The following is a 22,301-nucleotide window of genomic DNA, read 5'->3' as shown; positions in this document are numbered from 1 at the left end:
GTTTGGTTACTGTGGAAATGACCCCAAATCTCCATGGCTTAGACAACAGATGTTCATTTCTCTCTCAGTAACTGTCCGGGTGTGCCGGGGTCCAACCCCAGCGGGTCCAGGGGTCCCCAAAGGTGTAGACGGAGTCGGCGAAGAAGGAAGGACATGGAGACAGTGTTCAGTTGATCAGCAGCCTAGCCAGGATCTCCAGCCAGGATCTCCAGCCAAGTTCTGGTCTGGATCTCCAGTGAAGTTCTGCTGTTTATTGTCTTGTTACATCCGTATTTATCCCAGTTGATTTTAATCCTGTCAATTTCTATTACAAAGGTTAGGGCGTTTCTTATCTCCATTCCAGGGAATAAAGATTATGTAGCTTAAGCATGATTGTTTGTAGTGATTAACTACCCGCCTGGCACTTAGTTAAGGAGTTTCATCCCCTCCCTGACTTCAGGAAAAAATTCCTACCTGGGGAAACAACCTTTCTCGGAGAGGTCATGACCTTGGTTAAAACACACAGCGCTAAGGGGAGAAAACATATTAAGAACAGTATGCTATATACGCCAGGTCCCTTGAAACATATGCTGTGCAGATGTTTCTTTCCTGCAGCGACTGTGTCAAGCAGCAAGGATGGACTGGCTTCCGGCACGGGTGGCTCCAGCCCCATCCAGGGCACACGCCCCTTTGGAGATGGCTCAGCACCACATCTTCTGGGTCCATACACCTACCAGGAGGAAAGGGCTCCCTTTCCCTTCCTTTCCAGTGCTTCACCCAGGAGCTGCACACATCACGCAGCCACAGTGAAAGGGAGGCTAGGAAGGACACTCGTTTTTCTTGGCAGCCATGAACCTGATCAAAAATGCAAAAGTTCTGCTACAAAATGAAGGGGAGAAGAGCTGTATGGGGCTGATGAGCAGTTTCTATCTTTCTGTCTGATGGGCCAATTAAAAGGCTGAAGGAAACATTCTATGCAAGGCACATAGCACAATGCCTGGCACACCGCTGATGTCCAGCCCTGATTAGTTCTCTTCCCCTTGTGGATGGACAAATGGATCCAGCAGACATTCATGGAGCACCTACTATGTGCAACTGTTATGAGACACACAGAGAGGACGTTGATGCGATATCCAAGTCAAGAAAAGCAGACAGATGGTGTGGAGTGTAATGTAACGGGGCTAGAAAGCGGAAGTACTGTCTTCAAGCTAAGTACAAAGTCCTTGGAGTACAGAGAAGGGAGCTCTTCCATCCACCTGTAGACTCAGGAAAGCCCTGTAGAGAGGGGCATTTGGAGTTGGGTCCTCAAAGGTAAGTATGATTTTAGCAGATGGAAAGAAATGAAAGGGATATCTTCCTGCCAACACAAATGAAAATGACAATAAAGCACTGTTTTACCTGTAAGTCTACCTAGAATTAGGTACAGGTACAGATTCAGACATAGATAATCCCCATGTTTTGTGCCAGCCTCAGCTTCCCAATATCCAGCACTGTGGCTGTGCCAACCCTTGTGGTTCTGCTCATGGTTGCAAAATGCCCTTAAGCAATAACCATCACAGAACTTTGAGGGGGGAAAGCTTATTACTTACAGGACCTGGAAATTACCCAGCGTACCTGGGACACACAGTGAAGTTGTGGGTAGAGTAAGAACACACACAGGTCTGGGGTTCTGTTTTACTCGGGTCATGGGTGAAGGCCTAGGGTTTTGGGGACTCGGTCTTTACTGGTGAATTTAAAACTTAAGAGAGGGGATTTAAAGCGAGAGCAAGTAGGGAAAACAGCGGCCTGAATGAGCAGTTATTGAATCAGCCAAGATCTCTAAAACTCAGGAAACTCAAAGGGGGCTGGGCGCTGGCTCTTCAGTCCTGTGGCTGGTGGCTTGTTCACTGGAAACAGCCATTGTGGAAGTGGATGTTTCCGCAATCAAAGCTTAATCAGGCACTGAGCTACAAAAAAAGAAAAAAGAAAAAAAACTGTCAGGATTCACATTTGGCAACGGGGGTGGGGGGCGGGGGGAAGGGGCACCCACCTTATACTTTGGTGGGTGTGTACGCATGTGCATCCTCTCAGAAACATCAGCATTCAAACTACACACACGTGCATTGCGGGCGATCTGTTCTACGCAAATGCTTTCACGAGAGCTCAGAGCGTACACTCAAGGGTTGCACCTCAGCATTGTTTATAGCGACAAAACAACTACCACCTACAAATGAGTCCGCCTATGACTAGACAGCGATTAATGGCGGAGTGGCCCTCCTACAGACCACTCTGTAGCCACTGAAAAACCGAGTCGGAGAGCGTGACCAGACGTGGAAGGACCCCCTTCCACTGCTGAGTGAAAAAAGCCCACAGAATAGTATGTCTGGAATGATTGCTTTTTGTACAGAAACAAAGGCAAAAAAAGGAAATAAGACCAAACCAAAACCAAAGAAGCAAACTTACATCTGCATCTGTAACACATGTGTAGGCCTGAGCATTGAGGACATACGGCAAGAGATGAACCAAAAATGCTAAAGGAAATTACTCTGAGGAAATGGAGCAGAGGGAAAAGACATCCTCTTCTTCATGGTTGGTGACAACTAAATATGGGGAACAATCTAAATGCTCACCTATGGGTAAGGGGTTAGTAAGTCGTGATACATACGTACCACAAAACACCACAGACCTGTTCAAAAGGGTGGGGCAGGTTCATCCATAGACATGAAAGCAGCACCAGATACACTATTATCTGGAAAAGGAAAGTTGTAGAATCCCATGTGTACTATCATTTATATGCACAGTATAAGAGAAATATGCGTGTGTTTGTGTGTGTGTGTGTGTGTGTGTGTGTGTGTGTGTGTGTGTGTGTGTTGTTACAGGCACAGAATATTTTAGGATACACAAAAAATTAGAACTAGTGGCAAAATAGTCTTGAATGTGAACTTTAATTGAAAAAAATTAAAAAAGAAGTAGTGGCTGCCTCTGGGTAAGGGAATTGGATGGCTAGGAATAGAGGAAGGAAAATTGCTCTCTTTCTCAACTTTTTTATACTATGAATTTCATCCCATGCATATGCGTTACCTTTCCCAAAAAAAGTATGTAATTTTATAACATATTAGGAATAAGAAATCATTTTAAAAGGTCCTCCTAGAATTTCTGCTGCACCGGGGCAGGCTCAGCTCTGCAGTGCATGGTGGGAGTTAGGTTCAGCCGGGTCATGCCCGCACCAGGCCAAAGAAGTGCAAACCTGACTCTGCAGTCGGCATTTAGCAAGTCATATTGCAATTCATCCATGTTCTATAGAGTAAGGACTGGGTATCCCTGGGGAAGCAATGAGGTCAGGTTAGGACATTTACTTACGAAGTTAAGGCACAGTCAGGATGCGTGCTGTGGTCCACACACATTAAGAGCTTCACTGGCCTATAGAATGAAAAGATTTAAGGGTTCATTTTTGTTTGTTTAATTCCTTTTATTGTTTGAAGTATTACATGAGTCTCCTTTTCCCCCCATTGACCTCTCCCTGGCAAGGGATTGTTTAAATGGCTTTCAATCATCAAATGTTTGTGGTGTTCCTGCAAAATCCTAGAGACATAAAGTCTCTGACCTGTGAAGAACACAGGTTCTTTTAAAAAATATTAGCCAGCATTATGTACTGAGAATTACATATATATCATTGAATCCTCACAACAATGACATAGAACTGGTACTATTTTCATCTCCAGTTTACAGTGGAGAAAGCTGTCCACAGGCCTTGCCCACATGCTCACAGTAGCAAGCTGGGGAGCTGAACTTGAACCTTGCAGGCTCACTCTGGGGCCCAAGCATGGATTCACTTCTGCATGGATGTGCTATTTTACTGGGGGAAAACGGTCAATGAGGGCAGAAGGTTGGACTTGAAGCACATGGATGATGGCTGTTGTCCAGGCTTCAGCAAAGCAAGCTAAACTACTCTGTACCATGGAAGGGGAAGATGTGGGGTCCCCGAGCAGCTGGGAGGGGAGGGAAACAGCAGACAACAGAGGAGCAAGGCAGAGGTGGCACACTGGACATTAGATATGAGGCAGCCCCAAGTGAGGCTCTCTCATGGCAGGGTGACTGGAGGGGACTTCGGGTGAACAGGAAATACATTGTTCACTCTATGACATGCTACACGACCCCTCCGGAGGACATGCCCTCTTTTCAGTACAGTCTATACAACACAGCTATTTTTTATAAAGTAGTTATTGTGTTGTGCCCTCCAAAACTCATGGAGTTGTACTAAGTCTGGTTCAGTACAGTGCTAAGCAGAAACCAACCAGGAGGCAAGACGGGGTATGCAAAGATAGGACCTCGCCAAAATTTGCAAGAGGCTACGTCACCCACATTTTGAGGGGCAGGAGTTCTCACTTACAAGAAGCTTAGAGTTTGATTTGTTAATCTCTGTCATTTAAATTTTCTGTTAACTCCTCTATGCTCCCAGGAGCAACACAAAGACCACCTGAACACTGACGGAGCTCATGGGCAGTAAAGAAATGGGAGCTGGGCCAGGCTTCAAGGCTACAGCCCTGAGGCCAGCTTAGGTGGGGACCTAAAAGGGGAAATAAAAACAGGCTGAGACCCTGAGGGCAGTTGTGAGCCAGGAAGGAGAACTTGGACTCTGGCTGGGCCTCCCACCTGGATCAATGACTTAAAATAAGACAGCCTCCTCTGACGTTCCTGAACCAAAGCAAAGTGGCCATGAATGTGAAATTTTTAGCCACAATTTTCTCCACCCTTGAGCTGTTTTAAAATAAGAAATAACTTGTACAAAATTTACTAAAATTTGGTGCATGAAGAAAGAAGAGTCCTACAGTAGGAAGAAAGGAAGAGCACACTTCAAGGCCACACAATGCTGGGTTCAAAACTCAGGTCTGCCTGCCACTGAACGGTGACCTTGGGAAACTTAACCTCTCTGATCCTTACTCTGCACATCCATAAAATGGGGCTATTTGTATAAAGCTTTAAAACAGCCAAAATCAACCCATGACCTTGCTCGTTTAGAGAGATACTGAAAGGGAAGCCAGGGAAGGCACTGGGGTCCCAGTTTCATTCTGTTTCTTGGTCTGAGTGCTGGTTACACGTGTATGTTGAACTTGTGAAAATTCATTCAACTGGATGTCTATGGTTTGTGCATTTTTCTGTATATATGTTATATTTTTTTAAAAAAAGATTATTAGCTTTCACATGCCTTTGGGTGGTAACAACAGCTGACTGTTGAGCTTACTGAAAGCATTAACAACAATAGATGAATAAAATGGACAACTTCGAGCTGTGGGTTTAAGAGAACAGCTTTGGGGGACTCATTTTCCTGGGGAGGCAGGGGTTGGGAGAGATCCACACTTCCAGGGGCTTCGCTCGAATGGGAAGATTACCCAGCCCCTGGCGTCCTTGAGAAGGCGGAGGGTGGCAGAGCCAGCTGGACGGCTGTGGGCACTAGAGGAGATGCAGAGGTAACTGGCACCCTGCCACACCCTCAGACGTTGGGGAGAGCCACTAAGCCTTGAAGTGCTGGACTCCAGTCTCCAGGAACCAAGCAGGGAGCAGACATAGGTGAGAAATTCCCAGTTGAAGGCAGGGCTTCCCACTCTCCCAGGCTTTGAGCCAAACTCATCTACATTTCCAAGAATCAGGAATGCCCGCAAACAATATCTGATTTTAAGTACATAAAGTTTCTGGCCCACAATGCGCTCACTCAACGGTAGCTAGTACTATTTTCCTATTGGCCTACAGTCAAGATGTACCTGCCTGCAAGTATCTCAGACACACTCCACCTTAGCACCTCTCATGGGGAAGGACCCCACAGGTGTGTGGCACTTAAAGGTATAGGCACCATGCTTCCTGTTCACAGGTTACTCACTGTGCCTTCACAGGTGAAGGGCAAACTGGATATGTGCAAATGAGAAAGGGCTGTTCCCTCTGTCCTTCCATAATTAAAAAGGGCTCTGGACCGAAGTGGGTGGAGCCAGGCAGAACCCTGGCCAGAAGGCACCTACCTTCCCCCCACCCAGTGACAACCCAGAAGGCACGGTCCCTTGGTCTTCAGAGCTGATGCCTTTCAACAACCCCCTACCCTCCAAAACCTGTTATCTCCACCGATTATCTGCACCGATGATAATATGACACGTACAGGTGATTATTAGTACAGCTGTACTGAAAACCCATCCCCTTCAGTCTGTCTTCCAGGATTTTCACACTGCCTTCTCCACAGGATTCCCTAAAACACAAACACAGAAATACAAAATAAGAGGATGGAAGGTGTCTTTTCTAGGTTAATTAAAATGTATTTTGGCCATGTGCTTCTGGGATAGTCTCCTCTTCTGGAGAAATATTTGGACCCAAAAGTGCTGCTTGCAGTAACCCCTCAGTACCCCAAAGGGGCTGCTCTGAGCACCCAACACCCAGTCCAAAGGTTGCATGTCAAGTGCCCCACGAGGGCCTTGCAGGCTCATGCGCAGGTGCCAGGTGCGTCACAGGGTTTCTTGGCCCCACCCACCAACAGTCCTCTGTGAAGTGCCCCTGACCAGTGCCAACTGCCAATTGTCCTACCTACAGTGTATTAAGTTAAGCTTTATATGGCAACAAAACATGCAATTCAAAAAACATTAGAAAGTGCAGGAGAACCAAGATGGCGGCATAGGTAACGCCGGAGTTTGCTGCTTTGAACAACTACTTCAAAAGTGAAACCAAAAAACGGAAGGGACATCACCCAGAACCACAGGAACGCTGGCTGAGTGGAAGTCCTACAACTAGGAGGAAAGAGAAACGCATACGGACACTCAGAGGAGGCGCAGTGCTGAAGTCAAATTCTGAGGTGCGGAGTGTGCGGAGCGGGCTGGCGGCGGAGGGCGCGGTTGGCGTTTTCAATCGGGAGGGAGTCGCAGACTCTGAGCTCCAGATCCGGGCGAGTCTTTAGCGACCCAGACTCAAACGGGAGAAGCGGGACTGTCTGGCTTCGGTCAGAGCGAGTGCAGCTTTCTCTCTGAGCTTTGCAGCGGGTGCTGGGACTCGGAGAGGCAGAGCCCCTGGGGACAGGACTGAGAGCCGCCATAACTGCTCTCTCCGGCCCGCCCTGTTGATCCTGTTCGACCCGCCCCGCCCAAGCCCTGCACTGAGGCATTTGCCGGATAGCCTCAGGCAAAGGCTAGATTAGCACCTCCCTAGAGGACAGAAGTTCTCTCATTGCAGACACAGCTGATTCTCATAGCCACTTGGCCTGGAGGTCAAACCCTCCCTGGAATTAGCTGCAACAATCAAGATTTAACTATAAGACTGCGAACAAAGACCACTAGGGGGTGCACCAAGGAAGCATAACAAAATGCGGAGACAAAGAAACAGGACAAAATTGTCAATGGAAGATATAGAGTTCAGAACCACACTTTTAAGGTCTCTCAAGAACTGTTTAGAAGCCGCCGATAAACTTAATGAGATCTACAAGAAAACTAATGAGACCCTCGATCTTATATTGGGGAACCAACTAGAAATTAAGCATACATGGACTGAAATAACGAATATTATACAGACTCCCGACAGCAGACCAGAGGAGCGCAAGAATCAAGTCAATGATTTGAAATGCGAGGAAGCAAAAAACACCCAACCGGAAAAGCAAAATGAAAAAAGAATCCAAAAATGCGAGGATAGTGTAAGGAGCCTCTGGGACAGCTTCAAGCGCACCAACATCAGAATTATAGGGGTGCCAGAGGATGAGAGAGAGCAAGATATTGAAAACCTATTTGAAGAAATAATGACAGAAAACTTCCCCCACCTGGTGAAAGAAATGGACTTACAGGTCCAAGAAGCGCGGAGAACCCCAAACAAAAGGAATCCAAAGAGGACCACACCAAGACACATCATAATTAAAATGCCAAGAGCAAAAGATAAAGAGAGAATCTTAAAAACAGCAAGAGAAAGAAACTCAGTTACCTACAAGGGAATACCCATACGACTGTCAGCTGATTTCTCAACAGAAACTTTGCAGGCCAGAAGGGAGTGGCAAGAAATATTCAAAGTGATGAATACCAAGAACCTACAACCAAGATTACTTTATCCAGCAAAGCTATCATTCAGAATTGAAGGTCAGATAAAGAGCTTCACAGATAAGGAAAAGCTAAAGGAGTTCATCACCACCAAACCAGGATTATATGAAATGCTGAAAGGTATCCTTTAAGAAGAGGAAGAGGAAGAAAAAGGTAAAGATACAAATTATGAACAACAAATATGCATCTATCAACAAGTGAATCTAAGAATCAAGTGAATAAATAATCTGATGAACAGAATGAACTGTTGATTATAATAGAATCAGGGACATAGAAAGGGAATGGACTGACTATTCCTGGGGGGGGGAAAGGGGTGTGGGAGATGCGGGAAGAGACTGGACAAAAATCGTGCACCTATGGATGAGGACAGTGGGTGGGGAGTGAGGGCGGAGGGTGGGGTGGGAACTGGGAGGAGGGGAGTTAAGGGGGGGAAAAAAAGAGGAACAAATGTAATAATCTGAACAATAAAGATTTAATTTAAAAAAAAAAAAAAGAAAGTGCAAATAAACAAAAGGGAAGAAAAAAGAAATCTTACATCACCAGAGGTAACTGCTGCTAATATTTTGATGAATGTCATTCTAGACCTTTTAAATATACTTATTCCCATGAGATTTGAAATATAACAGTGGAGTTCTGCTGTCCGTGCATTTCGTTTTCTGCATTTGCCCTTGTCTGTGGACATACATACATGCCTGCCCTTGTTTTTAATTCCTATGTCCTCTCCCTTCCATAATTGGAACATAATCCCTGAAACCAGACACCTCTTAAAGATCAAGTTCATTCATATATTTCAATCTCATGCACACTACAACAAACCTTGATAAAGTTTAATTTTTATACACATCCTTCATTATTTGTTTCTTACGCATAAAGTGCTAAAAGTAGGTTTTCTGGTACCAAGCTTTTGAATGCATTTTAAGGCTCTTGATAGGCACCACCACAGTGAACCCCAAGCTAATCACCCCAGCAGAGTATGAGGTGTCCACTTCCCCACTTTTTCATCAACAGGGGTTCTTGCTGGCCCGCTTTGTGATTAAGCAGGGGGTGGGGTGTATCAAGGCAAACAGGTGTGCTCAACAGGCATGGTATTCATATTCATATCAAAGGCAGGGCCCTGCCTCACTTTACTGGGCGCACAGTAGCTCAGTTGCTTAGAGCATCATCCTGATACACCAAGGCTGCAGGTTTGATCCCTGGTCAGGGTACATGTAAGAATTAACCGATGAATGCCTAAGTGCAACAGGTCTCTTTCTCTTCTCTCTCTCTCTCTCTCTCTCTCTCTCTCTCTCTCTCTCTCTCTCTCCTCCCTCCTCTCTCTAAAAGAGACTATTGTTTTCCCAAAAATGAAAATGCAAAACAGACAAGAATATCCCCTCCGGGGCTAGGGGACTGTCAAGGGTGGGGGGAAAAAAGGGACACATATGTAATACCCTTTGTAATACTTTAAGCAATAAAAAATAAAAATAAAAAAATAAAAAAAAAAGAATATCCCCTCTGGGAAAAGCAGGTTTGCAGGATTACCCTCCCCAAGAGCACCATAGCTTACAGGTTGGGTCCCCCGATTTCATGCATAACCCAGATCTCAATTCGTGTGATTTTATCCTTCTGGAGGTAGGGAATTTCAAAATCTGCAAAAAACCTGAAAAACAGGAAAGACATTTCTCAAAGTCCTTAAGCAATATGATACTTTTGCCATTTCAATGTTAGCTGAGTTACACAATACTTTTTTTTTTCAAGTCTTTGGGGGCTATTTTTTAGCTTTAACTTTTTAGGTTACTTATTTCATTCATGCATTCATCATCTGTTAATGGTGTAACTGGATAAACATACTAGTATATCTGATCTCCAGGTCTTTCAATGGTTTTGCTTAGGTTGGGGATTAGGACCATTCTCATAAGCCTCCTTCCAAATCAACTGGATAAACATTTTGGCATCTCTGCTGTATTGGTTGGTGCTGGCGTTCTTACCCTTCTACGGGATAGGCTCCTGTTGGCTCTGAACCATTCAGCATGACGTGGATCACCCCAGAACTGTCCTGTGCATACTGCAAGAAGAAATGAGTCTTTTTTCAGCTATGAAATGGACAGATTATATATATGTTTTTAGAGAAAGAGAGAGACATCGATATGTTGTTCCACTTATACATGCATTTCCTGGTTGATTCTTGCATGTGCCCTGAGTTGCCCTTATGATCCACGTCCAGGTGACAACGCATCCATAGCAAACTGCCTGGAGCCTGTACTCAAAGCAGAGCTTATGGGGAGTGGCTATTTCAACACATTTCATTTCAAACACAGGGCTCCCATTGGAGCTGCCTGGAGAGCACTGGATGAATATATAATGCATTTGTCCAGAGCAGGCCCTCTGCTTAGCTCCCAATGGCACCTGTGGTGGAGGATTTGACCAAAGTCCCTCTTACCCTGATTAACAATGGACCTGGTGGACACCTGGGAATGCAGAGCAGGAAATGGGACCCAAAGAGACACAGATAGCCCTGAAAGGGGGTTGGTTGGCAGCGATGGGTCAGGGGACCCTGAAGTCCGTGGGCCAACTAGTCAATACAGGGAACATTTAATATTAGACGGCTCTTTGCCATGCACAGAGCTAAAGACTTAACCCTCATTAATTTCTAATATTTGTTCCAACCTGGTGGGAGAACATGTGAACTGTACTCACTGGCATTTAATAGCTACTGATGACGACCATCACCCCTGGTGACACATTCTCTGAGGAATAGACTTCCCTCAAGGAGACCATTTCTGGATCTCCAGTTTGCCCTCAGTCCTCTCTCACCTCCTCTCCCACGGGCATCAGTCTTAGAGACATTTCTGACTCCCACATCTAGATATCAGGTGTCCCAGGGCCTCCCAGAAAGTAGGGGCCACTCTATTTTATATATCAATCAAAATCACAATTATTCGAGCCCAGCTGGAGTGGCTCAGTGGTTGAGCATCAACCTATGAACCAGGAGGTCACAATTTGATTCCCGGTCAGGGTACATGACCAGGTTGAGGGCTCAATCCCCAATAGGAGACATGCAGGAGGCAGCCGATCAATAATTCTCTCTCATTATTGATGTTTCTATCTCTCGCTCCCTCTCTCTTCCTCCCTGAAATATATATATTAATCACATTGATTTGAAATCCTAACAACCACCACCACCTGACAGCAATAACGACTATTTGATTGTCAAGGGCGGGGGGGGGAAAAAGGAGACATATGTAATACTCTTTGTAATACTTTAAGCAATAAAAAAAATATATATATATCCTCATCTCTGATGAACACTAATTGAACATCTCTGTGCTATGTTAAGCTCAAGTCCACACAACTTTATGGAGAAAAGAGACTAAATCAGAGTCCTGAAAAGGTGGAAAGTGAGGCTCTAAGAAGGTACGTGATGACCCGATGGCCCAGTCTCGGAACGTCTCTGACCTCCTCTGTCCCATGCTCGGGGGTCCCTGCTGTGCCCAGCCCCTAGCCGTGCACCCCAGGATTACCTGCATGGATGCCCTTTTCCAGAAAGAATCCACAGCATTGTCTTCACAACCCTCTGAGTCAGGGCATGATTGGTAATCGAGTCCTAGGAGGAAAACAAACACATTTCATTTCAAAGAGGATATTGGGAAGAATTAACTAAAGGTATTTTCTGGCTCTGAAAAATATTTTTATCCTGTGTTCTGCACAATGTGCTCGAGCTGAGCAGTCACAGTTCTGCCCACCCAATCCACAGGAGCCTGGTGAGTGTCCTCCCAATGCGTGATATGGAGACACATCATCTTGCTCGGCGCAGATGCGAGGAAGGCGAAGAGCTGAGCAGCTGGCTAATGAGTGAGCCTGACCAGCCGCCAGCATGTGAGCTGGGTTATTCTCTACTGGAATGCTAGTAAAGGGATTTAAAAAACCCACATACAACTTTGCTTCACTGGAAGAAGTACCTTCTCCAATTAGCCCTTGTTTGGAAGTAAATACAAGAAAAACAGAAAGTGATAGTCTTAGCCAGAAAATAGACATTTCATAACATGTTCAAATATATTAAATTGTATTAACTTTAAGGACATAATTCAGTAGATATATATATGATATTTGTTCACTATATACTCTATTAAAAAACAAACAAATAAAAAAAAAGGAACATGCTAATTGACAAGTTGTTCCAGGGAGAACCAAGCAGGACACAATGTGTCGCTGAAGGCAGGCGATGTGTTCAGGGAGGTGCAAACGTGATCACCTGTAATGTTGTTAAGGTGCAAGGCCCATTGCTTAACTCAAGAGAGGATCAGTATAAGAAAGTGGTAATTACTTATGTAAATTACACACTCTAGTCTTGAACATAGTTCTGGTTATCATGGGGGCAGGTCAGAGACTAAATTTCTCAGAGATCTCTGAGCCTCAGAGAGGTCCCAGGGATGGTACATGGCACGGAGGATCGGAATCAAACTCTCTGGCTTGCCACTGCTCCTCCCACCATTTCTGACAGCCACGGCTTTAGGTGGTATTTGTCCCAAAAGTAATTTCTGTATTTTCCTGTTTTATACTTTCTTGCTCTTAAACTATGGACAACTGGTGAGTATTATTAATGATAATTTATCTAGTTGAAGAATTCTCTTCATTAAAAATAGTTTATTCTAGCCTGGCCAATATGACTTAGTGGTTGAGCACTGACCCAGGAACCAAGAGGTTGGCGATTCGATTCCCGGTCAGTGCATATGCCCAGCTTGCAGGCTCAATCCCCAGTAGGGGTGCAAGCAGGAGGCAGCTGATCAATGATGTTTCTCTCTCATTGATGTTTCTAACTCTCTACTCCTCTCCCTTCCTCTCTCTCTAAAAATCAATAAAAACATATTTTAAAAAATAGTTTATTATCTAAACTAAAAAAACAAAAACTGAAGTAAATATGGATAAGAAAAAAATGTATGACTTCAGCCCAACCAGCGTGGCTCAGTGGGTTGAGCATTGACTTATGAACTAGAAGGTTACAGTTCGATTCCTGGTTGGGGCACATGTCCAGTTGCACGGTCAATCCCTAGTAGGTGACATGCAAGAGGCAGCTGATCAATGATTCTCTCTCATTATTGATGTTTCTCTCTCTCCCTCTCCCTTCCTCCCTGAAATCAATAAAAATAAATACTAAAAAATAAAAAATGTATGACTTCAAATTCCTAGCAAGAACAGTTTGGGTTTGATATCTTCTTGAGTTTTTTTCATGTGTATAATTTCATATGTATTTGTGTGTATATTTTTTATTTGAATTAACTTGATTTTTTTCACTTAAAAATATATCACAAACACCTCACCAGATCAACAGACACAAAGCCAGACCATCATTGTTCATAGCTCCACGAGATACCATGACATGAACGTAGCATTATTTTTCTGATCCTAAACTCTGGGCTTCACTTCCTTTTTAAACAAAGACCCCTTAGAAGATGGCATCGATCGAATCAGAGAGGTGGGGAATAACCTGTGATTTTTCTGGGACACTTTCTCTGAGCTGCTTTCCTCTCAACACTTCTGACAACAATCACTTCTCCAAACTCTCCAGGCTGGGGGTCCCACAATTCAATTTAGTTCAGACACTAACCATGCAGAGTTAGCATAGACACCACGGGTTAAGGGCTCGGTCCCACAAGACTGCCCCACTTCACTCTTTACTTACTGTCCTCCTTGCTATGCTTAAATATGCCAGACACACCCCCAACTCAGGGCCTTTGCACCTGCTGTTCACTCTGTCATGAATGCTCTTCCTCATCTCCTTTATTAAAGGCTTTGCTCAAATATCAGCTTCTCGTGAGGGGTGAGGCTTTCCCTGGGCCTATGTGACACTGAGACACTTTCCTCTCCCCTCATCCCCCTGCCCAGCACTTCCATCCTCTTCCCTTGTTTTGTTTTTCTCTGTAGTCCTTATAATCTTATGCAAGGCTATATATTTTACTTGCCTGTCTATTGTCTTATTGCCCCTCTATAATTTAAGAATGGGTTTTATCACAGCTGGCATGGCTCAGTGGTTGAGTGTCGACCTATGAACTAGGACAGTGACGGCGAACCTATGACACGCGTGTCAGAGGTGATACGCGAACTCATTTTTTTGGTTGATTTTTCTTTGTTAAATGGCATTTGAATATATAAAATAAATATCAAAAATATAAGTCTTTGTTTTACTATGGTTGAAAATATCAAAAATTTATGTAAGTGACACGGCACCAGTGTTAAGTTAGGGTTTTTCAAAATGCTGACATGCCAAGCTCAAAAGGTTCGCCATCACTGAACTAGGAAGTCACAGTTTGATTCCTGATCAGGGAATATGCCTGGGTTGTGGGCTTGATCCCTAGTGTAGGGCATGCAGGAGGCAGCCGATCAATGATTCTCATGATTGATGTTCTATCTCTCTCTCCCTCTCCTTCAGTGGATAGAGCATCGGCCTGCGGAGTAAAGGGTCCCAGGTTTGATTCTGGTCAAGGGCATGTACCTTGGTTGCAGGCACATCTCCAGCAGGGGGTATGCAGGAGGCAGCTGATCAATGTTTCTCTCATCGATGTTTCTAACTCTCTATCTCTTTCCCTTCCTCTCTGTAAAAAATAAAAAAAAAGTGGGAGGTATTATTTTTCTGTTTGATTCTGTGCTATATTCCCAGGTCCTGGCACAGAGTAGGCACTCTATGGCTTCTAGTTGGATGGATGAATGAAAGAATGAATGGAGAAAAATAAGCAGAACTGTGCTTAGGTTAACATTTAAAACATATCTAATACCCAGGGAGGAAGAATCTCTAGCCTTCTGAGAGGAAACACCTTCCCCCACCTCCTTTCCCTGCTGGCCTTGCTCCTGCTTGTCCTTTGAGACTCACCCAGAGCCAAGAGCCTCCTGGAAGCTTCCTGGACACCCTGGTCTGGCTGGTGTCTCACTCTGCTCCTCCCTGGAGCCCAGCCCTGCCTGTGTCCTAGCACTCGATAATGAGTAAAGTTCCCTCTCAAGGCTATAAGCTCCCTGAGGGTCGGGAGGCTTTATGCTGCCAGCTCCTAGCAGGGGAGCTGGATGGAGGAGGAGAGCTGTCCCTACTCGCAGGTCAGTCCTCCTGACCTTAACTTTCACTGTGATTTTAATCTGGAAATACCTGCTGGAGGCCTGGAGAGGCATTTCAGAGCCCAGGCCTCAGATCTTTCAGAAAGGGTTGAATCCTGATCTCTCCCTCTTCGAGTGATTTAACCTCCCTAAGCCTCAGCTTTCCCCTCTGGAAAATGAGGAGAGTGAGACTCAGTTGTGCAGGGTGGGGAGCACGTGCTCTGGAGTCAGGCTGTCCGACTCTGCTGCTTCCTAGCTGTGCACCCCTGAGCAAGTTCCTTAACCTTGCTGTGCCTCAATTTCCTTATTTGTCAAAATATGAATTAGGATTGGTCCTGTCCCATGGGGATTAAACTAGTTAATTGCCGGGGTTCATGTCCCAGCATCAAGAAGGGTTCAGGAATCTGGAAAGGGGGCTGCACGTAGATGACATAGAAATCCAGAGACTAATAAAGAGTCCAGAGACGAGTTATAATTTTGAAAGGCATTGGGGGTCAGAGGACCTTCAGCTAAAGGAACTGAAGAGAGCCTCCTTGTCTAGGACCCTTGCTTTTATTAACACAATTTGTCCTAAGGCAAGGTGGAGATAATACACTTCAAAGGGTAAGGTTTCAAAAGGTACAGAGGCATTGTCAGTTTGGGGAATAGCCTACAGCTGTTTTGGGGAAATGTCTTTAGCCATTCCCAACAGATGACTACATCTGTGACTCAACCCTGTTGAGTCCCCAAGTTTCATCAACCTTTTGATGAAATTCTTGTATGACATGCTGGAATTGGTCTACGGCAAGTTAATATACATAAAGTGCTTAGGACATACCCATCAAAAGATAGATGCTATCTGCTATGGTGATTGTTATTATTGCCACCTACTTCAGAGGATTGGTGGTGGGGGGGGAAGGAAATGAGGTAAATGCATATGAAAGCATTTAGCACAAATGGCAAGTGCCTAGTAAGCAAGAACTCTTATTTTTCTTTTTCTTTTTCTTTTTTTTAAGAAAGAAACAACTATTCCATTTTATTATTTCAGAGAGGAAGGGAGAGGGGGAGAGAGATAGAAACAGCAATGATGAGAGAGAATCATTGATCTGCTGCCTACTGCACGCCCCACACTAGGGATTGAGCCCACAACCCAGTTATGGGCCCCGACCAGGAATCCAACAGTGACCTCCTGGTTCATAGGTTGACCCCCAACCACTGAGCCACACTGGCTAGGCAAGAACTCTTATTTGTCTTGTGTGTTGTGCAGGAGTCTTACCAGAGGCATTTTCCTGCCGACACCAGATCAGAAAATCCACAATCCTGCCGTACAGAACATCGCCCAAAGGCATGAAGCGACGGGTCTTCTCCGAGTAGCTGGCTACAAGGAGCTGGTTATTTTCCCAGAACAGGGACTACGAAAAAACAAACGCAACACTCAAATATAAAATGAAACCTAAACAAACTTTTTTCAGGCACAATGCCATCAAGCTCAGTCAGGCAACCCATTTCTTATTCAACTCTGACCTGCCTCACAGCAAATGCACTTTCCTTTCTTGGTCTTAATTTCTTCCTGTTAGTCCAAGGGTATCCTGCAAATGTTAGTGAAATATTTTCCCAGTAGTACAATACAGTGTGTGTGTGCCCATGTGTGTATGAAGACCCCTGGATTTAAAAGAAGATCAAGGGACCTGGGTTTGTGATAAATTAGATATGTGATTTTGACCAAGGCATTCTCTCCCTGTGCCTCAGCTTCCACATCTGGAAAACGGAGAGCGTGAGCCCCGCCTCTTCTTCCACAGCTGTGTTTAGGATGCTATGCAATATATTCCTTTTATAGTATACTTTATAGTTCCTGTCGCTGAACCCCAGGTGATTTTAGTGCCCCTCATTTCGGGGGCAGTTAGAATTAATTAATTTAATTCCTGGTTAGGCCTTTGTTCACATTAACTGCTCTTCTCTTCTTACGAATGTGTCCTAAGTTGCTGGGGTGGGGTTTCGTTGTCAAGCAGGAGATGATGACTTCAGGGTCCTGTTGGAAATTTATGAGTTTGCCTTGCAGAAGGAAAGAATGCCTCCAAGCAGTGATGATGAGTTGCTGCCACCCAGGAGTCTGGCTGCACAAAATGTTATCTGTGACTAAAGAAACAGACTTCTCTCTCAGTTCCCCGGAACTACCCATCCCCTACTCCCGAGCTGCAGAAAAACTTCACGCTGTGCTTTTGGGGAGAGATGGGTTTGCGAGATCTTGCTCTCTTGGACACCCTCGAAAAATCGAATAAACCTTTCTCTGTCTCCACGCACCAGTGTTTCAATGTTTGTGTTACTAGAGCAGCGGGTATAAAACCTGAATTTTGGAAGATGATTCTGCAATATTCTCACTATAAAGTTATAGTAGTTTTACCCAGCAATTCCACTTCTGGAAAAGTATCTGAAGAAACACAAAACACTAATTCAAAAAGATATATGCACTCTTATGTTCACTGCAATGTTATTTCACAACTGTGAAGATTTGGAAGCAGCCCAAGTGCCCATCAGTAGATAAGTGGATAAAGAAGAGGTGGTACCTATAACAATTTATAAAATATTTGCGACAACATGGATTGACCAAGAGGGTGTTATGCTAAGTGAAATAAGTCAGACAGAGAAAGATAATGCCATATGAATTTACTTATATGTGGAATCTAAAGAATAATACAAATGAGCAAACAAAACAGAAGCAGACTCATAGATACAGAGAACAGACAGATGGGAGGGGTGCTGGGGAACTAGGCGAAAAAGATAAATGGATTAAGAAGTACAAATTGGTGGTTACAAATAGTCACAGGGCTGTAAAGTATAGCAAAAGAAATATAGTCAATAATATTGTAATATCTATGTATGGTACAATATCTATCTATGTGGGTACTTGAGGGATCACTCTATAAAATACATGATTGTCTAACCACTATGCTGTACACCTGAAACTAATATAAAATATTATGTCAACTGTAATTGAAAAATAAAATTTAAAAAAGAAAACAAAGTTATACTGTTTTCACATAAAAATAAGATAAAAGGCAACACCCTGCTCACTCATTATCTCATCAGATCCTCAGTAGTCCAACTGGTCTCTGCCTAGACAGGAAGCTCCCTGAGGGCAGGGCTGTTTTGTTCTCTGATGCATCCGAAACCCTTAGCACAATGCCCAGCACATGGAAGTAGCTCAGTAAATACTTACTGAGTTCATCAACTAGAACCAAAATCGACAAGAGAGGAGAACAAAATTTATGGCTCCTCTCCTTACTGTCAGGGAAGCAGCAAGGTTCAACATATACTTAAAAATCATGGTTTTGGTCTATTATATCTCTGAACCTCCTGGCTCCATTTACCTCTTTTACAGAGGGAAAAATTAGTGTTAAGATTTTTTTCATTTGTAACCATCAATGTTAACTGACTTACAATTAAAAATCAAGTTAAGAATTATTATGTCGGCCCTAACCGGTTTGGCTCAATGGATAGAGCATCGGCCTGCGGACTCAAGGGTCCCGGGTTCGATTCCAGTCAAGGGCATGTACCTTGGTTGCGGGCACATATCCAGTAGGGAGTGTGCAGGAGGCAGCTGATTGATGTTTCTCTCTCATCAATGTTTCTTACTCTCTATCCCACTCCCTTCCTCTCTGTAAAAAATCAATAAAATAGACATTTTTAAAAAAGAATTATTATTATGTCAGAGAAATAAAAATGCTCTCTAACAGTCCTTAAACTCAAGGCACTGTTCAAGGAAAACATTTTAGGCCACTTTTCTTAATTATTATTTTTTTAAATATACACATTTAACTTTATCATTGTCATTTAAAGCCTGATTTTATAAATCACAAAAAAGGCATTTTTAAGAGTTTTGTACTACGGGAATTTAAAGAGTAGAAATAGCGATAGCTTTGTAAGTATAAATTATATACACTAAAATCAAATAATTGGAGATTTTTTCAATATGGAAACCATTCAAATGAAACAAATGGCAAAAAGGACCTAGTAGGAATGTTTTGTGATTGCGGATTGTCAGTTACTTTAGGACCTAAATAAAGATTCTGAATATTCAGACATCTTTTGCTGTGTTTCATATTTACCTGTATTCTGAGTCAAGCTACATGACCAAAAGATCTAATTTAGGCAGGCATTTAGCTTTATAGCAAGTTTTCCATCTACAGTTACTATCTTCAAAGGAATCGACATTACAGTGCTGATGTAACCTGCTGATTCCCTTTAGAACAGTGGCCAAAAATATTATTTCAACCTGATGGAAAGTCAAACAGGTACCAAAAAAAGGCACAATTATGCACAGTTCAGTAAAATATAATGTAGTTTTCCCCATCTCAAAGTTAATCAATGAAATAAAACATGAACGATAGTTGGCTTGGTTTCAGGAAACACACATTTGAGAATTCCATCATTGTTCTTGAATTCCATTACTGTTCTTGTCCCATCTCCAGTCATGGACAGGATTTTGTCAGGCACCGAGCTGCTTACTTTATGGGTTATAGAACAGAAGGAAGGCAGAGGGACTTGCTCAGAATTGGTTATAAACTGTGGTCCCAACTCTTCCCACTTTGCAGGTACAGCCAAGACTTTGCCTGTGGAGATCAGGAAGCTCCCAGCAGTGGCAGACATGCCACTGTAGTTGTGTTCTGTGTGAGTGCCAAGCGGACTTCACCTTGGAGAGCTTGTCTCTGGGTGTATTGTCATCTTTGGCAGTCTTGTACCCTCAGTATCAAACTGCCATCTTTCAAGGACTTCACTACTTAAATATTTGAGATGACTACCACACGTTTCTGAACTGAACACTTGCCTAACAGGTCTTTTAATTATTCCATCATATGATTTAGGTATTTCATGGACTCAGTATCAGTGGTACAAACAAGGATGAGTCCCTATTTCTGAGCTCAAGTAAAGGTTTCAGCTGGATAAATGTCACTCTGATATAAAGTGATGTTGATGCCAAGTGAAAAAAACGATTTCAGGCCCTGTGAAGGGTGATGTCCTGCTCCAGAGAGAGCTGCCGTACCATGGCCATGCCCACAGCCTGGCCCACCCACAGCTCAGAGCACCCACCATACACCACGGCTACCACACTCGCTGACTGCAGGGGCTCCCCGCCACTGATTTCAAAAGTAACTCCCGCCATAGCCGGTATGGTTCAGTGGATAGAGCATCAGCCTGCAGACTGAAGGGTCCTGGGTCCGATTCCGGTCAAGGCACATACCTTGGTTGCAGGTTCCCGGCCCTGGTCGGGCTGCGTGCAGGAGGCAACCAATTAATGTGTCTCTCTCACATCAATGTTTCTTTCTGTCTCTCCTCTCCCACTCTCTCTAAAAATCAATGGAAAAATATCCTCAGGTGGGATTAACCAGAATAAATAAATACATTACTTCATTCATTTATTATATTAGAATGTACAGATATGTGGTTTTCTTAAACTGGAACTGAAGAGATATAACCTTAAGGCCCATTAAAAGGAGAAATGGGTTTTCTGGGAGGCTACTTGATGTTGAGCACTTTCTGAATTACTCAAGGTCAGGCCCTTAGGGTCAGTGAGGACAGAGGTCACCCAGAATCCGCCCTGGCCCTAGCCGGTTTGGATCAGTGGATAGAGCGTTGGACTGTGGACCAGAGGGTCCTGGGCTTGATTCTGGTCAAGGGCATGTACTTTGGTTGCAACCTCCTCCCCAGCCCAGACCCTGGTTGGGACTTGTGCAGGAGGCAACCTATCAATGTATTTCTCTCACATTAATGTTTCTCTCTGTCTTTCCCTCTCTCTTCCACTCTCCCTAAAAAATCAATGGAAAAATATCCTCAGGTGGGTGAGGATTAACAAAAAACAAAAACAGGAAGCCCAGGGCGGGAGTGTGGCAACATCCAGATGTCCTTGTGACTCCTGCACTGACTTGTTGACTCAGGAAATCTCCTTCTGCCCAGGCAGGCAGGAGGCCGGGATCACTGGTGAAGATCAAGCCACCTTCCCACCCAGAGCCCCACAGGGCAAGCGCTCTGGGAGGTTGTGGCTGATGTTTCAGCCACACTGGAGACCGGGAATCTCACGCCTCTGGCCTCTGTAAAGACAGAGCCACGCGTGAGCGCCTTAGTTACCTTGTCTCTGGGAATGGAGTGCCTGGAGAGGTTTATGAAAAGGTCGTAGTCGGAGGGCAGCACGGAGCAGGGGTCCTTGGCCAGCACCGCTTGAAAGGCCTCCCAGATGTCTGTGCAGTTCTTGTCCCTGTGCAGGAACACACGTTTATAAAAGAAAAAGCCACATCGCAATGTGACAGATCTCCACTTCTGTCACCCCCAGACTCTCCTAACCTTGGCTCCCCTGATCTTCAGAAGCCGGACCCTCCCCACACAACCACCCTCCCGTCAGGACCCCTTACTTCCCGCACGCCCCTGGTTTAGAGCGCAGTCCTCCCTCCCCACAACCTCCTGGCCTCCAGAGAGCCCACTTCCTCCTCCTCCCCCCGCACACTTCTGCCCCTTCTGCCCACCTAGTCCGCTCCCTTTCTGCGCCCCCAGGTCCGCCCGCTGCTGCCTGCTGCCTGCCTGCCAAGCTCACCGCAGCTGGGGGTTCAGCAGCGCGAGGTACTCGGTGCAGCGGCCCAGGAAGATGCTTTGCAGGTGCGGGGTGGTACCCTCCCCGCTCCACCGCGCGCCTGAGGCTCCCGCAAAGCCGGGCGCCAGCAGCAGCAGAAGCAGCAGCAGCAGCGCCGGGAGCCTGAGCGACATCCAGGACAGTGCGCAGCCCTGGGCAGCCATCGCGGGGACTTTGGAGAGCCTGCTGGACTGGCTTCTCCTTTTTACCATAAGCTGCCCCACCCACCCCAGCTGACCTGGGCAGGACTGGAATGCGTTAAACCACTAGTGGTTTTGTCTGAGTTGCTGCCTAGGCATTTCACAGTTTGTCGCAGGACCCAGAGTCTGGACATCTAGATAAGGACTTGAGTTGAGGATTACCGCCCTAAATTCCCGCTTTGCTTTTCTGGGACACTGTTTAAAAGTAACCACCAAGAGTTCAGCCCTGGGAAAGTTAGTGATCTCCGCCCCAAGTATAGAATAGGTGTTTGCTACCCTGTTCTTCTCCACTTCCAGCTGGCTGTTGGTGGGGAGAGGACTCCTTCCCTAGGCATTGCACCGGGAAGACTCAGCCCACACCCACATTAGCATCTGTAAGCAAAAGCCTTCCTTTGTGTTTGTGTGGGTGTGTGAAACAGCAACTTCAATCAAGTG

General features: G+C 44.9%; 1 protein-coding gene and 1 pseudogene across 2 annotated transcripts; both read right to left on the bottom strand.

Moving 5' to 3' along the window:
• Positions 1-1,355: 1,355 nt before the first annotated feature.
• Positions 1,356-21,864, bottom strand: BST1 (bone marrow stromal cell antigen 1). Of its 2 annotated transcripts, XR_004971104.1 has the most exons (10): positions 21,631-21,864; positions 21,171-21,297; positions 16,324-16,459; positions 11,510-11,592; positions 9,977-10,053; positions 9,556-9,648; positions 6,104-6,190; positions 3,319-3,378; positions 2,645-2,707; positions 1,356-1,925 (listed from the first exon to the last, which is right to left on the bottom strand). XR_004971104.1 is itself a non-coding variant. In XM_036329257.1 (9 exons), the coding sequence occupies exons 1-9, from the start codon at positions 21,828-21,830 to the stop codon at positions 1,910-1,912; spliced, it is 879 nt and encodes a 292-aa protein (XP_036185150.1). In that variant the 5' UTR covers positions 21,831-21,863; the 3' UTR covers positions 1,356-1,909. The 2 variants fall into 2 exon arrangements, 1 of the variants encoding a protein (XP_036185150.1); XM_036329257.1 differs by lacking the exon at positions 2,645-2,707 and having other exon boundaries at positions 21,631-21,863.
• Positions 19,410-20,304, bottom strand: LOC118651078 (annotated as a pseudogene).
• Positions 21,865-22,301: the final 437 nt, after the last annotated feature.

The sequence above is a fragment of the Myotis myotis genome, unplaced genomic scaffold, assembly GCF_014108235.1.
Source record: "Myotis myotis isolate mMyoMyo1 unplaced genomic scaffold, mMyoMyo1.p scaffold_m19_p_1, whole genome shotgun sequence".
NCBI lineage: Eukaryota > Metazoa > Chordata > Mammalia > Chiroptera > Vespertilionidae > Myotis > Myotis myotis.
The sequence above is the reverse complement of the archived record's forward strand: the minus strand, read 5'-3'. Positions and strand labels throughout refer to the sequence as shown.